The sequence below is a fragment of the Cetorhinus maximus genome, chromosome 12 (genome assembly GCF_964194155.1).
Source record: "Cetorhinus maximus chromosome 12, sCetMax3.hap1.1, whole genome shotgun sequence".
Taxonomy (NCBI): Eukaryota; Metazoa; Chordata; class Chondrichthyes; order Lamniformes; family Cetorhinidae; genus Cetorhinus; species Cetorhinus maximus.
The window spans coordinates 98,382,336-98,398,625 of record NC_135890.1 but is presented as its reverse complement, the minus strand read 5'-3'; the positions used below and the strand labels follow the sequence as shown (position 1 = coordinate 98,398,625).

The window sequence follows — 16,290 nt, the reverse complement described above, 5'->3', positions numbered from 1 at the left end:
ATACTTAAGAATATAGATTGGGTGTCGAGGGGTATGGGGAGAGAGCAGGAGTATGGCATTGAGATAGAGGATCATCCATGATCCTGTTGAATGGCGGAGCAGGCTTGAAGGGCTGAATGACCTATTCATGATCCTATTTTCCTATGTTTCTATGGAACGTTGCCTCCGTGGCCTTGTCTCTCAGTTTCTTGGATCTCCTTCAGTCCTACTAACTACTTTGGATCTCTGCACTCCTCCAATTCTGGTCTCTTACACATCCCCAATTTTAATTGGCTCACCAGTGGCAGCCGTGCTTTCAGCTGCCTCGGTCCTAAGCTCTGGAATTCCCTCCCTAAACCTCTGTGCTTCTCTATCCTTCTTTTCCTTTTAGGATTCTCCTTAAGATCTTGTTACCCAGGTTTTTGGCCAGCTAACCTAATATCTGGTTCAGTGTTAAATTTTATTAGGTAACACTGCTGTGAAGTGCTTTGAGACATTTTGTAACGCTAAAGGTGCTATACAAAATACAAGTTGTATTTAGGAATCTACAATAAACATGGATGTTGTTTCTTTCCTAAGAAGGAAAAGGCACTTGCTTAATTTTATTGAAAACTATTCTCTTTACCTTTTGAGAATTAATTATTTTTCTTCATATATTAAAAACTTTACCCAATTGTGGCAAATCTAGAATTTTCCTAAGATAAAAGCAAAATACAGCAGATGTTGGAAATCTGAAACAAAAACAAAAATTGCTGGAAAAACTCAGCAGATCTGACAGCATCTGTGGAAAAAAAGACAGAGTTAACGTTTTGAGTCTGTATGACTCTTCAGAACCCAGAATTTTCCTAATTTCCCCCTCTTTGACTTGGCATCCTCTTTTGATTGTCTTTGTGAAGCACAATAGCACATTGGAAAGAAGCCTAATAGCACATTGGGGGTTTTAACCTGTTAAATGTAGGCTTATTCTGGTCACAGCTGTGAGCCAGTTTAGTTCTCAACCCCAACTAGTGGTATGTTTTTAAGGATAGAGGTATATTTTCCTGACAGAAATTTAAATGAGATTTTTACATTTCCAATTGATAAGTTTTTAAAAATCTTTTTTGAAAAGAAGGTAAAATATATCATTTAGCTTTTTAACAGATTAGCTAGATCCATTGTTACCAAAAACCTTTTCCTTTTCCCCCCCCCCCCCCACCCTTCCCCCTCATTCCAACACTCCTTGTTTGTTAGCACTCGCGTCCCCTTTAATTTGACCCAGCACTCCACCCTGTTCTCCAATTCAAACAGTCAGAAACTTTTCCCCACTCCAGTTCTAGCTAACAATGTTCTTCCACCTCCTCCAGATAATGCTGCACACTCCATTCTAATGTGTGTTCTTAACACACTCAATAGTTTTCTTCCCTCCCCTCCCCCCCACCTCCCCGAAGCATTGCACGCTTTTTTTTTGCATAAAAGCAAAAAGTGCTGGAAAAACTCAGTAGGTCTGACAGCATTTGTGGAGAGAGAAACTGTTTTTTTTGTATCAAGTCCAATATGACTTCTTTAGCACTAAAGAGAGATGGGGTTGTGAATGGTTTTATACTGTTGAAAGAGCGGGGAGCGGTAGAGCCAAAAAGGCCAGGGATAGATAAGAGGGCAGGGCAATTAAATGACAAAGATATCATGGAGCATAAGGCAAAGGGAGTGGTGTGATAGTATTAAAGACACACGGCATTGGTCCAAAGTTAATAGCAGAATAAAGGTCAGCACTGTCTGAAAGCAAAAACATGAGAGCAAGATACAGACTGGCACTGGGGTGGGGGGTGGGGGATGGGAATCAAAATTGAGGACAGAGCTCATTGCCTGAAGTTGTTGAACTCGGATGTTGAGTCCAGAAGACTGTTAAATGCCTATCAGAAGGTGAGGTGCTGTTCCTTCAGCTTGAGTTGGGCTTCACTGGAACATTGTAGCAGGCTGAGGACAGAAATGGTGTGAGGATGAGAGCAAGATAGTGAATTGAAATGCTAAACAACCGGAAGGTCGGGTTCATGCTTGCTGGCTGAGTGAGGATGTTCTTTGTGCTTTATAAAAAAAAATTGCTGTAGACTTAACCTGAAAAGTCAAGATGCGCCATTACGTACCAGATAATTGAGTAACTCACAATTAATTGTACTTACGTTATGGTTGTTGGCAGACATTAGCCCTATTTAAATGATTCTCTGTCCCTACCACAAACAAAAAAAGGTGAATCCAAAGAACAAGCAATGGTATTTGTAACCAGGCATAGGTAATTTTGCCTCTTTAGTTTGGAGCCATGATAGCGGCTTGGCAACAGGTGCCAATGCCAGAAACAACAACGCTTGGTAGCTTCATGTGCGACACTTGTGGCAGAACCTGCCTCTTAAGGATTGGCCTCTTCAGCCATCAGAAAAGGTGATATGAAGACACCCCATCTGAAATGGATTTGTTTGTTATATGTCCATCATCTTTAGTAGATGGAAAGATGCTGGAACTAAGTTCAGAGGCCAAAAATTATAGTTGACACAATCCCTCACTAAATCCAACACTGAGAATTTTAAACAAAACAATTTTAATTAAAGCATACAGTTACCCCTCAGGTGGTTAATTTGAGATGACTATAAATCGCCTAGGAGTGATCTTTGACCGGTAATTTCCCTGCTCAGTTCACTGGGACTCTTCCCATTGATACATATCCAGTGCCATCTTTCTGGAGCACACCTATGTGGGACCTTTTCAGGGCTTTACAAACAAAATGCAGTTTTTGAAACAGCTCATGCACAATCCTCTCTGGATGTTAGTTGGGTATATGGTCGGCTGTTGGTTGCTTAGCATATTCTCAAGTTGTCTTCCATTGGCTAAACCACAAAGGGATTTCTTGTCCCGCTGTGATTACCTGTTTGGTTTCGATCAGTTTGCGCTGATTTCAGCCAGTCTTCTGCAATTAACAGTCCTATTCAATTCAGTAATATCACTGCCAGTAACAAGTATTCATGTATTTGGCAAGTATCACATCCATCCAGTTTCCACAAAACAAAAACTGCCCTGAACTTGTAGCCAGTTCATTAAACATTTTCTTACATGGGCCCAAAAGTACCACTTCTCAAGTGTCTATTTTCCAGCTATTGGTTACATTTTATGGCTTAAAATGGTGATTTCCCTTTTCCCAAAATTTTGCATTTTGGGCTTCTACACTGTAAGGGGCCTCTTTGTTGAAGGTCTGTTTATGATTGAACTCTGGACACTGGGTATACCAAGTTGAGAGAGTTAATTACAATCGGATTGTTCTATTTAGGCTCAGCGCCCTCAATTTTTAAAGTTCGGATAACTCTCAGAATACGCATTACTAAGTTTCTTGGAATTGTGTATTATACAACAACAGTTTTCTCTTGCATGACACATTTAATGTGTTAGTATAGCTGATTGAATTGTCATAAGGTACAAGGATGAAACCTTAAATAAAGGTATTTGGTTGTTTAACAGAAATACTGTTCTATTTAGTTTGCATAGCTTGTATCCTTTAGTGCATACCACTGAATTGTGGCTAGGTGCATTGGTGGATCCAAAATTAAAGGTATCCTGAAGAAAAGGTGTTCTCGTCACTGTGTGTGGTAGTGGGACAAGTTCCAACCATTCTGCATAAATATTTATATGCATCTCTCTCACACCAACTATTGGGTGTCATGTGAGATTGCATCTGGAGCAGTGCATGGCCTTTTTATAATGAAATTGCGATTGAGGCTGGATTATTGGGACACTTCACTGAAGTCTGTTATTGCTGTTAAACTCATTATAGATGGATTGTCCATACAAGATCCTTATCTGGTTTACAATATTTTTATTTATGCACAAATTGATTTTAAAAGTAACTGATTATCATTGTGTCCATTTACAGCTAAAGAAAGCAGGCTTCAGGAACAGAAGCAGAATTCACCCTCTGTAAACAAGGAGAATCCAAAGCTGACTGAAATTTGTAACACACCCCCTATCTTAACCAAACCAGGAATCAAGGGTTAGTATTAAGTATATGTATCTATATGTGCAGTTTGTCACAGCTTTTTTGGTGGGAGATACTCGCCCACCTATGAAACCTTTTAACTTTGCACCCATGCAACTTGGAGCTGCCAACATAATTTTGTTGTCAAATTTTGTCATCAGTACTTAATATCACAGGCAACAGAGGTTTATTCACCATCTTCCATCCCTTATTGAAAGTTAATACCTGCTATTTTATGGAAGCGTGCCAGACAAAATAAAATGAACCCAGACATGCAATTTGCAAAAAGCTTTCACGTCCTAACATTGTTATTAAACACCATAATTTATTTAAAACTGCAAGCATTAGCTTTTTTGTTTAAAAAACACAGTGTTAATTTTGGGCTGGTACAACTAACACATTTTCTATTTGATTGTGAGTTTATGTTCTCTTTCTAGCTACATCTCCAATGGCTTCAGATCATAAGAAACAGATAGCAGATTTAAAAAAATTCAGGGAAGACTTTAGGGTGAGTACCTTTTCAGTACCAATTTTTTTCACAATCTTAAATATATGTGTGTTGAGAAACTGAGGATAGATTGCCAGATTCCCTCAAAACACTCTTCTATTTGATAACAGATACTGTGTAGCAGTGTTTCCCAAACTGGTTTCCAATGTGACTCCATTTTAACACTTGAAAATTAACAGGACTCCAGACACTAGCAAAACAAAACAACAATAAAGCAGCAGAGTAACACTCAGCATATAATTATTAAAGTTTTTTTGTATTATAGATCAACATGTAATGCACATAAATATGAAAACTTGAGTTTTTAAAGTATTTGTAAAGAAAACTATTTTATGTACTCATGTAGGTTTCAGCTAAGCTCTCCATATTTCCTGGTGACAGAATACTTAGTAAAGCTGATCTCCGCTCACTCCCACACACACATTGTAATCAGCGCCTCTTCTCCACACCCCCACAACCATACACATGCACACAAGCGTGCCCCTTTTCCCAAACCCCCTCCCCACCATTCACTCATTCAGCAGCACCTCTTCCTAACCCCTCTCCACCCAGTCGCTCTCAGCAGCATCTCTTCCCAACCTCCTTCCTCCCTTCCCCAACCTGCCCCCACCCACACTCTGACTCAGGAGCTGCCCTTCCCAAACCCCCTTCCCCACACACCTCACTCACCAACCTCTTAGCGCCTTTCCCCCTGCTTGGCCTAGTTGCTTGGACCTGTGAAGCAGAGTGGCTATCCTGGGGTAAGGAGCCCGTACAACAGGCAGGCAGGAGCAGAAACACAGTAAAGTTTGAAGCCTCCACTCACCATCTCAGCTGAGCATGTGACCTCCCGGTTTTTCCTGCATTCAGTCAGTGCCTGAGTTGCACTTTGGACCGCTAGCTGTGCCAAGTCTGCACTCAAGCACCCTGGGCCCACTCAAACTTGCTATTAAATGTGGCTTTTGTTGCTTAAGGGTGCTTTAGACTCATTGTCCACCTCTTGCCCTTTGACAGTATCAATCCACTGGGTCCAGGGCTGTCCTGCCAAAGTTTCCAGACTGGACAGTCACTGCTCCACAGTCGCCATTGCTGCCTTGGAGGAGGGACAGCTCACAACCCCAAAGTGACCTCCTTGACCCCATCGGGGTCACGACCCACAGTTTGGGAACCCCTGCTGTGTGGGGCAGAAGAAATTACTCCTATTGAAGTAGAAACTGGAGGATATAAAAAAATTAAACTACCAGTTAGACAATTGCCACTGATTCCGTTCCCCTCCCCCTTGTACCATTTTCTGCAAATTTTGATTTATTTTCTGCTTTGGGGAGATCGCTGTGCTGTCCTTATCCAGGCTGCTGTTTCGGGTCATTCCTTGGGTGACTTTTCAATTTGTTTCTTGGGTAAAGCTTCTTGCTTTTTAAAAATAACAATTTTGTTTTGTTTTTAATCATCTGTGGCGTCATAAATGTGTTCCTGACTTTTTCCTTCCTTCTCTTGCCCCGGTACATATTGTTTTGCTTATATTGCCACCTTCAGATGCATTATCTTTGGAAAGTTGCAATAACACATTGTTATATAATAGATCGAAGGGCTGAATACGTAACTATTGTACATAATGGACCAGTATTGTACATAAGACCAGTAGGTTTTTCCTAGCTGACTCTTTTAGGACTATAGTGCTGAGATATTTCATGTTAATTTGTGTACTTAAACTTAATTTTTGGTGTTCTTAGTTACAGACGACTTCAACCCCTGATCCAGTTGTGGATCAGTTCAGCAAGTCCAGAGAGGGTATAGATAATCAGCCTAGGGATCCAATCAAGGAGAAAATAACAGTGATTGAACCAGGCAGCAAAGAATCTGTCAGTGAGAGCAGCTCAAATGCTAACACGAGCAATGGCAGCAGCAAGCCAAGCAGCCCCAGCACTTCCCCTAACATCAACAGCTCTGAGCAGAAGAGAGGACCAGACATGACCTCCCAGGCAGTCCAGACCACTGGTCCAAGTAGCAAGCCGGAAAAAGAAGATAAGGAGGATAAAAAGGAAGGTACACCAGAGTACGTATGCACATTAGAAATGGTATTATTAAAAATGATTCAACACTGATTATCTAGACGGGTGAAGACTATGGAAAACTGCAGGCCATAAGCTCACATTTTAGTGAATTAAAAAAACCTGTTGGAGGCGCCTGACTTTCTAATCTGGAAACATCGCAAGACCGGGTGCTGGACTTAAGTTACAGCTTCACCAGAAGCAGTGAGGGAGAAGGGAATGTAAAGTGATTTTGAAGAGCAACTTCTGGTTGTGGCAAAATTTGTTTTTTGGTAAATATTGAAAACCAAGGCCTTATCCTTTGCAATTTAGTGAGTTGCATTTTCAAATGCATTTAATTTCTGAAAGCTGTCAAACTTGACTGCTATATTGATTTTAAAGCACAGACAGTTTGTAATTTTAAACTTCATGTTCAGTCTGGCAGGCACTTTTCTAGGCAGCAGCCCTTTTGGGCTATATAAAGTGGCAAGACTGCCCATAACAAGGGGCTATGTAGACTGAGGATTATCACAAAACAATGAAGGAAAAGATGCAAAGATTTCTTTTCCCCCACACATGATTCTTGGAACATGGAATGCTTTAGCACATTGTTGAGGCAGAGATACTATAACAGCATTTAAGAGGGCTTTGGTTAAGTAATGAATTTGAAAAATGATACAGGGAAAAAGCAGAAAAATGCAGTTGTGAAGATAGCGGCAGTTGAAGAGGTGGCATGAATGCAATGTACTAAATGACCGGTGCTGTAGATTCTATAACAAAATTATCGTATGACCCAGTTTTCTCTCAGACTATGACTTTTAGTGGAAAACAGCAAGAGGGTGATCTAATAAGCAATTAATTCCAAGAACTTTATTAATTGCTATAGCTTTATGTTTATCATGTGGCTGGCAGCTTTTGTAAACCTTGCATAAATAAACCCTGTGAGACAATCTGAGGTAAAATTGGAACCAAATTAAAAATTGTAAAATGTATACTTAACATTACAAATGCTTTTGCTGTAAAGGAAACTTAGTATTTTGCATTTGTTTAATAATTATAAATGCTGGAAATCTGAAATAAAAAGCAGGAAGTGCTGAAAATACCCAGCAAGTTGGGCAGCATCTTTGGATAGAGCAAAAGTTATCATTTTCAGGTAGATGATCTTCTGCCCAGGAAAAATGCTCAGCCTTATAAATGTTTCTAATTTTTTTTTTCAGACAAGTTAGAAAATCTACATTGAATCCCAATGCTAAAGAGTTCAATCCCAAGGCTTTCTACACTCCTGTAAGTTGCACTGTTTATTTGTTCTTCCCTATCTCCCATGGGATATTGAAGTGTAATGTCAGAGAAGTTTCTCTTCCCCCAAAATCAGGGAAAGAATCCAACCCAGAGCCAGATTCTCCCCTTTAATGGAGGAAATTAATGGTCTTACCTAATTATCTTTCTAATTTATTGTTGATATGAAGATTCTCAGGTCCACCGTCTCTCTTGGAACTTTCCAGTGACATCCATTTATGGGGACATGCCCATGTATTCCACAGTGGGTCAATTGCAGACAGCAGATTAGCTGGAGCACCAGAAGAATTCTTTCAGCTTACAAAGATGCCTGATCCCAGGATACTATGGGCAGGATTTTCCCTCTGTCGGGCGGGCCTGGGAGCGGCTGCGAAATGGACCGCATTTGTAATGTTACGCGGTTTAACGTAATTAAAGGCCAGCCAGCGTGAAAGGCACGCTGAAACGTTCAGTGCTGCTGGGGTGGGGGCGGGAGGAGGGCGAGCGCTGAAGTCTGCACATGCACAGGGGAGCGCCACTGACAGCTCCCTGAGGACACAGAACTGCCTCAGGGAGCTGAAGAATTGGACACTGACCAATAAAGATTTTAAAGATGAAATAAACATGTCCCCACATGTGACTCAGTCACACGAAGGGGGAATGTTTGAAATGAAGTTGAAAAGTTTTTACGGTTTTTGCATTTGGAAACCCCATCCCGCCCGTGAATGAGGTTTTGTAAAAAATGCAACAGCTGCCTGCCCTATTCGCCCACCTGCCAACTGAACGGTTGAGCAGGCAGGGAAAAATACAAATTAATTGCCTGCTTATGGGCCTTAATAGGTCTCTTAATTGTCGGTGGACGCTGACTCTCATGCGCGCCCGCCGACCAAAAGATTGAGAGTCCGCACGATGATGTCTGGACACTTGCCCGCCATCATCGCGCATGATTTTGCACTCGATCAGGTCATGCACATGCCCGCCCGATGAAAGTAAAATCCTGCCCTCTGTTACAGCTGGTAAATTTGCACGCTTAGTGGTAACTCACCAAGGCTCCTTAGGTAGTACCTTCCAAAACCACGACCGCTACTACCTAGAAGGACAAGGGCAGCAGATACAAGGGAGCACCACCACCTGGGGTTCCTACCAAGCCATTCACCATCATAACTTGGAAATGTATCGCTGTTCCTTCACTGTCGCTGGGTCAAAATCCTGGAACTCCCTCCCTGTCAGCACTGTGGCTGTACTTACACCACTCGGACTGTAGCAGTTCAAGAAGGTAGCTCACCACCACCTTCACAAAGGCAATGAGGAATGGGCAATAAATGCTGACTGTGCCAGCGCCACCCACATCCTGTAAATGAATTTTAAAAAACTTGGTTTCTCGGCAGTTCTGAGGGCAGTTCTTGGGCCCTGCTATTTTCAGTGGAAGAACTCTGTAATTGATGTGAGCAGAATAGCTCAACAAGGAGGGAGACATTACTGGAGTCCTGATTTTGGCAATAAAATTAATACCTTTTATGGTTCAAGAAAAATGTGCTAAGACAATTGTTTTCTTCTGTTAAAAGGAGCAATATATTGAACAAGATATACTCCGCACGCCTATGATGTATGTTTTCATTCTGCAATAACCAATTTCAATACATCCATGTTTATTACTTTTCTGAAGTGACTGCGAGAGATTACTCCAATTTTTGACAATGTGTAGATTGCACAGAATTTAGGATCCTCTGATTGTGTTTCAAGCTAACCAGTTCTGGTGTCTGTGCTTTTGTTTGCTTTGCCTAAGCTGTATTTTGGATTGGTTATTGTAACCATTTTTTTTATTAGTATGTATCTTTTGAGAGAGTGTCTTTTCTATGAGTTTGCAGTTGAAACAATTTGTCTTTGTAAAGAATAATTGATTCCATTTGAAGCGCATACTGGGATACAAAGGTTTTAGCTGAAAATAAGATTGCCTCGAGTTTTAATGAGTTGCTCGCCTTGTCTAACAATCTCTCTCTCTCCTGGCCTGTCTTTTCTATCAACTGAAGACACCAGCTTTGACTATTCACTGTAACGATCAAATATAATAGCCTCAGATCTCTGTAGACCTACTTTCTGGTTCAGTATTTACATAGTGGCCTACTCATGCTCTTATCTAAAAAGACAAATGATGTGTGCCACAGTTTTCTTTTAGTTAATATCATTTTATGTTGGTGGTGTCTAATTTTGCTTTATAATGCTCCTATGAAACAGCTCGCAATGTTTTATTACATTAAAGTCGCTATATAAATATCCATTGCTGTTGTAGATTTCAGTGAAATTTTGTGCATTTTTGCAAACAGAGACTTGAATTGCTCTTAAAATTTAACAGCCTAAGCCAACAACCACACCAACACCACCACGTCCTCAAGCCCAGCCTAGTCCATCTATTGTGGTACAGCAACATCCTCCTACAGTGTATAATCAGCCAATGTGTTTTGCACAGAACATGGTATATCCAGTTCCAGTCAGCCCAGGAGTACAGGTAACCAATCTGAAATCTAATTTTTGTTTAGATTTAAGTTTATTAAATGTGGAAAATCTTTTTCTGTAGCTATCATAGTCTAATCTGCAATTTAATGGATGGATACAAGCGATGGGCAACAAACGCTGGTTTTGCCAGTGACGCTCAGCCTGTGAACCAATAAAAATAGTTTTTTAAATCTACTCTGCAAACTATATATTGATGGTAAACTGTAATGTTAATCAGTCCTAAGCTCGGATATCTATGCTCTCATGTAACAACTTAATTCTCGATTTGCAGACTGACTGCCTTCACTGTTTTCTTTCAACTTTAGACTACTCACATGTATCATGTCCCTATGACTCCCATGCCAATTAATCAAGCCAAGTCATATAGAGCAGGTAAAGGTGAGAGAATGTGGTTTTGTCTAGTCTGATGTATGATTCTGTTTTGATGGAATTATATAGGATGATCTCTTAAGTAGTGTTCGGTGTACCTGTAAATGGTACTTATTCCATTTTTGACTTTGATATATCTTAACATGCTGGAAATAACAGTGATCTTTTGAAAGCTGGTATGAGTTAACCAGGGACTCATGTTTTGAGAACTTTAAATCTTTATAATGTAATGGATTCAAATCAATTATCAATTGCAAAATAGATGTTTAAGTGCATGAAATATGCTTGTGAAAATCCTGGTGGCAAAAATAATTTAATTTTCAACAAAGTGGTTCTAAGGCCAATCTGAAGACCTCTTTCTCTGCCCCCCCCCCACAAACTCCATCTTTGTTGTTTATAAGGAAAGGACTCTGGAGTTTCTCAAGGATCCTGCCAGTAATTTTGTGGCTGATAAGATCCCTACTGCTTATTGCAGACATATTGGTGTTAATACAATTTGTCTGCTATAAGCAGTGACCTTACAGTAAAGAGTCCTCTGAGGAAGAGTGATCATAATAGCGTTGGATTTCATATTGAGTTTGGGAATGTGATGTGGTTAAGAAGAAATAATTTGTAACTGTCAATGAACATATATTCCCTTGGGGAATAAGAACTCCACAGGAAAGTGGTCCAACCATGGTTAACTAGAGAAGTTAAGGGTATTGGTAGACTAAAAGAAGAGACTTACAATTGTCATTTGCCAACTTTTAGGGGGATAGTGATAGACTTCAAGAGGACTTAGGCTAGTGGAATGGGCAGATACATGGCCAATGAAATTTAATCCAGAGAAATGTGAAGTGATACATTTTGTAGCAAAAATGGGGAATGTCAATATAAACTAAAGGGACTGCAGGAACAGACACACCTGGGGATATATATGCACAAATAATTGAAGGTGGCAAAACAGGTTGCAAAAGTCATGAAAAAGTCATACAGGATTCTGGGCTTTATAAATAGAGGACAAAAGCAAGGAAGTAATGATGAGCCTTTCTGAGACACTGGTTCAGCCTCAACTGCAATGTTGTGTCCAATTCTGGATAACATACTTCAGGAAGGATGTGAAGGCTTTAGAGAGGGTACAGTAAAAGGTTATATAATAGTTCCAGGAATGAGAGACTTCAGTTACGAGGATAGATTGAAAAACGGGTTGCTCCCTTCAAGAAGAGAAGGTTGAGAGGAGATTTGATAGAGGTATTCAAAATTGAGGAACCGAGACGGAGTAGGTAAGAAAATCTCTTCCCTTTACAGGGATCTGAACCAGAGGGTACTGATTTAAATTGATAGACAAAAGAACCAAAGGTGACACGAATAAACATATTTTTATGCAGTGAGTGATTATGATCCAGAATGCATTGCCTGAGATTGTGGTGGAGTCAGATTCAATTGTGGCTTTCTAAGTGGAATTGGATAAGCACCTGAAGATTTAAAAAAAAGGGAACCAGTGGAGTAGTGGGACTAGCTGAATTGTTCTTGCTGAGAGCCGGTACACACTCAATGGGCTGAATTACCACCTTCTGTGCTCTAACTATTTTGATTCTATACAGTGTTGTTGAAAGGTTATTAAATCTGATGATCAGGATAGTTTTAGAAATTGATAAAGGATTGAAAAATAGAATATAATAGTGGTGAGAAATATAAAAACAGAATAAGAGCATCAATCAGTATGTTAAAAGGAAAAGATTAGCAAAAGTAAAGGTGGATCCCTTAGAATCAGAAATGGGAGAAATTATTATGGAGAATTTAAAAAATTGCAGAAAGGTTGATACTTTTATGTCTTCACAGTAGAACACCCAAAAAAAATACAGAAATAGTGAGGAACCAAGTGCCTAATTAGTTTTTTAAAAAGTTCCTGGAGAAATTAACGGGACTAAAAGCCAACAAATCCCTGGACCGGATGGCCTATATCCTAGGATGTAAAAATGAGGTGGCTGCAGAGGTGGTGGATGCATTGGTTTTGATCTTCCAGAATTCCCGAAATTCTAAAACAGTCCTGTCGATTTGGAAGATAGGAAATATAACTCCACTAATTGAGGAAGGAGACAGGGAGAAACTAAGGAGCTTTGGTCCAGTTAGCCTGATATTGGACATTTCCATATTGTTTTATCCCCACCGTTTAGCCTATTTCGATCTCTCCCCCCCCCCCACCACCCCAACTAGTCTAAGGATAAGGGGATGACCATTTAAAATTGAGATGAAGAAATATTTCTTCACCTGTCCCTAAGTATACATACCTTGATTTGCTTAGTGTCTATAAAAATGATTACAGTGCTTTTTGTCGATGCTCCGATGTTATCCTTTTAGAAATGAGCCACTATCATGCATAATAGATCACCTGAGTTTTTAAATCATTTGTACTGTTCTTATCATATTATTCTTCGAATATTTTTTCCTTGTACAGTTTTTGATTAGACGTTGAGGATCTCTGCAGCCCTACTAATTGTTACCTCTTTCTTTCAGTACCAACCATGCCACAACAGCGACCAGATCAGCACCACCCTCAGGGCACACCAACTATAATGCATCCTGTTAGTGCAGCTGGCCAGATTGTTTCTACTGCTCCTGCTTACTCACAATATGTCACTTATAACCCTCAACAGTTTGCTAACCAGCCCTTAGTACAGTCTGTAGCACATTATCAATCACAGGTAAATTGCAAAGATTGTTTTCCATGTAGGTACTTCGAGGTTAACTTACAATGTGAATAACAATGATAATTCTTTACTGAACTGACAATGCAAATTGCAAATAGATAATGTCAGATTTTATTACAGACGTGTAGGAAAAATAATGAATAGAGAACATTGTGTTGCATTTAAATGATAAATCAGTGCATTATCCATTGAGTTAAACTCAGCCTACTGGCTGTTGTAGCTGATGTGTTTTGAGATTTGCAGTACTTAATCTCCATTACTAAAACTTGAGAGCAATACCATAGACACCTGGCTAATGCAAGCATTGCTATTTTGTCTCTTGTGCATACTTAATTTTACTGGCGGATATTTTCACCATACAGCCTCAGATGTATAGCCAAGTAATGCAGAGTAATGCTCGAATGATGGCACCACCTGGTCATGGACAACCGGGAATGGTCCCTTCATCTACAGCACAGTATCCTACTGCTGAACAAACACATGCTATGTATGGTGAGTCATCGTGGCAGTTTTTAACAACTGATATTTATTGGTTAAAACCATTACTTTAATTATATTTTTTTGGTAACTTGTATTGAACCAAGGTCTATAGTGCTATGGAATGTTAGCCTTTATCCCAAGGGGCTGGGAAAAATAAGTGAGCAAGTGAGGGTTACAGTTGCACGAAACCTTGATCAACCCCCAGCTGTATTGCTTTCAGTTTTGAGCACTCAATCTCATGAAAGATATATTGGCTCAGAGGAATGTAATGCAGATTTTCTAGAGTGATATGCTGTTTAAGTAATAGTGATGATGTCACTGTAGTCAGCTTCAGTTAATGTTTAATGGAATATTTTTTCTGTGACAATGACAAAATGATATGGCAGGGCAGTTTCAACTCATTCTCTTTGGGTACAAAACATTCAAGATCGACTTTTTTTCTCAGTTTAAAGAGCGTTACTAGTGCTATAGATAAAATGTTATTATACGCAAGAAAAGTGAGAAAATCTCTCCTGTGATCGTCTGCCAATGTCATTAATGGTGGTGATCGTTGATCTATCTTTATGTACTGCTGTAAAGGAGTAATTGTATATCATGAAACAAAAACAAAAATTGCTGGAAGAGCTCAGCAGGTCTGGCAGCATCTGTGGAGAGGAAGACAGAGTTAACATTTCGAGTCCGTATGACTCTTCCTTCATAAGAACTAAAGAGAAATAGAAATGTGGTGAAATATAAGCTGTTTAAGGGGGGTTGGACAGGTGAATCTGGATAGAGGGCCAGTGATAGGAGGAGGCAAAGGAGAGATTGCCAAAAATGTCATAAACAAAAGGTCAAAGCGGTGTTGACGGTAGAAAGGATGAGCAAGTGACAGATGGCCCTAGTGGGGGTGGGGGGAGGGGATCAAAATAAGCTAAAAGGTGGGGATTAAACAATATGGAAATAAATTGTAAAAATAATAATAGAAATAGGTAGGAAAAGAAAAATATATATAATAATTATTAGAAAAAAGGGATGAGGATGGAGGAGAGAGTTCATGATCTGAAGTTGTTGAACTCAATGTTAAGTCTGGAGGCTGTAAAGTGCCTAGTCAGAAGATGAGGTGCTGTTCCTCCAGTTTGCGTTGAGCTTCACTGGAACATTGCAGCAGGCCAAGGACGGACATGTGGGCATGAGAGCAGGGTGGTGTGTTGAAATGGCAAGCGACAGGAAGGTCTGGGTCATGCTTGTGGACAGACCGAACGTGTTCCGCAAAGCGGTCACCCAGTCTGCGTTTGGTCTGTCCAATGTAGAGGAGACCGCATTGTGAGCAATGAAAGCAATAGACTAAATTGAGGGAAGTGCTGCTTCAGTTGAAGGGAGTGTTTTGGGCTCTTGGACGGTGAGGAGGGAGGAAGTAAAGAGGCAGGTGTTGCACCTTCTGTGGTTGCATGAGAAGGTGCCGTGGGAGGGGCTTGAGGTGTAGGAGGTGATGGAGGAGTGGACCAGGGTGTCATGGAGGGAACGGTCCCTACAGAATGCTTATAGGGGAGGGTGAAGGGAAGATGTGTTTGGTGGTGGCATCATGCTGAAGTTGACGGAAATGGCGGAGGATGATCCTTTGAATGTGGAGGCTGGTGGGGTGATAAGTGAGGACAAGGGGGATCCTATCATGGTTCTGGGAGGGAGAGGGCAGATGCGTGGGAGTTGGGTCGGACACGGTTGAGGGCCCTGTCAACCACTGTGGGTGGAAATCCTCGGTGAAGGAAGACGTGTCAGAAGAACTGTTTTGAAAAATGGCATCATCGGAACAGATGCGATGGAGGCGAAAGAACTGAGAGAACGGGATGGAGTCCTTACAGGAAGCGGGGTGTGAGGAACTGTGGTCGAGGTAGCTGTGGGAGCTGGTGGACTTGTAATGAATATTGGAGGATAGTGTATCACCAGAAATTGAGACAGAGAGGACAAGGAAGGGAAGTGTCAGTGATGGACCATGTGAAAGTGATGGAGGGGTGGAAATTGGAAGCAAAATTAATAAATTTTTCCAGGCCCAGACGAGAGCATGAAGCAGCACCGAAGCAGTCATCGATGTACCGGAGAAAGAGTTGTGGGAGGGGGCCGAGTTGTGGGAGGGGGCCTGAGTAGGACTGGAATAAGGAAAGTTCCACATACCCCATAAAGAGACACACGTAACTGGGGCCCATGCAGGTGCCCTTGGCCACACATTTTATTTGGAGGAAGTGAGACAAGTTTAAGGAGGAACTGTTCAGTGAGAGAACAAGTTCAGCTAGACGGAGGAGAGTGGTGGTGGATGGGGATTGTTCGGGCCTCTGTTCAAGGAAGAAGCGGAGTGCCCTCAGACCATCTTGGTGGGGGATGGAGGTGTAGAGGGATTGGACGCCCATGGTGAAGAGGAGGCAGTTTGGGCCAGGGAACTGGAAATTGTTGATATAATGTAGAGCATCAGAGGAATCGCGGATGTAGGTGGGAAGAGACTGG

General features: G+C 40.9%; 1 protein-coding gene across 3 annotated transcripts in view; it reads left to right on the top strand.

Annotated features, from left to right (window-relative positions):
- atxn2 (ataxin 2) overlaps positions 1-16,290 on the top strand; it is a 119,042-nt gene that overhangs the window by 96,959 nt on the left and 5,793 nt on the right. For all 3 annotated transcript variants that reach the window (XM_078554221.1, XM_078554222.1, XM_078554223.1), the window contains 8 exons: positions 3,872-3,988; positions 4,411-4,481; positions 6,191-6,513; positions 7,705-7,771; positions 10,116-10,268; positions 10,582-10,654; positions 13,142-13,329; positions 13,698-13,827. In XM_078554221.1, the coding sequence (XP_078410347.1) occupies positions 3,872-3,988; positions 4,411-4,481; positions 6,191-6,513; positions 7,705-7,771; positions 10,116-10,268; positions 10,582-10,654; positions 13,142-13,329; positions 13,698-13,827 (1,122 nt within the window). The remainder of the gene's footprint in view (positions 1-3,871; positions 3,989-4,410; positions 4,482-6,190; positions 6,514-7,704; positions 7,772-10,115; positions 10,269-10,581; positions 10,655-13,141; positions 13,330-13,697; positions 13,828-16,290) is intronic.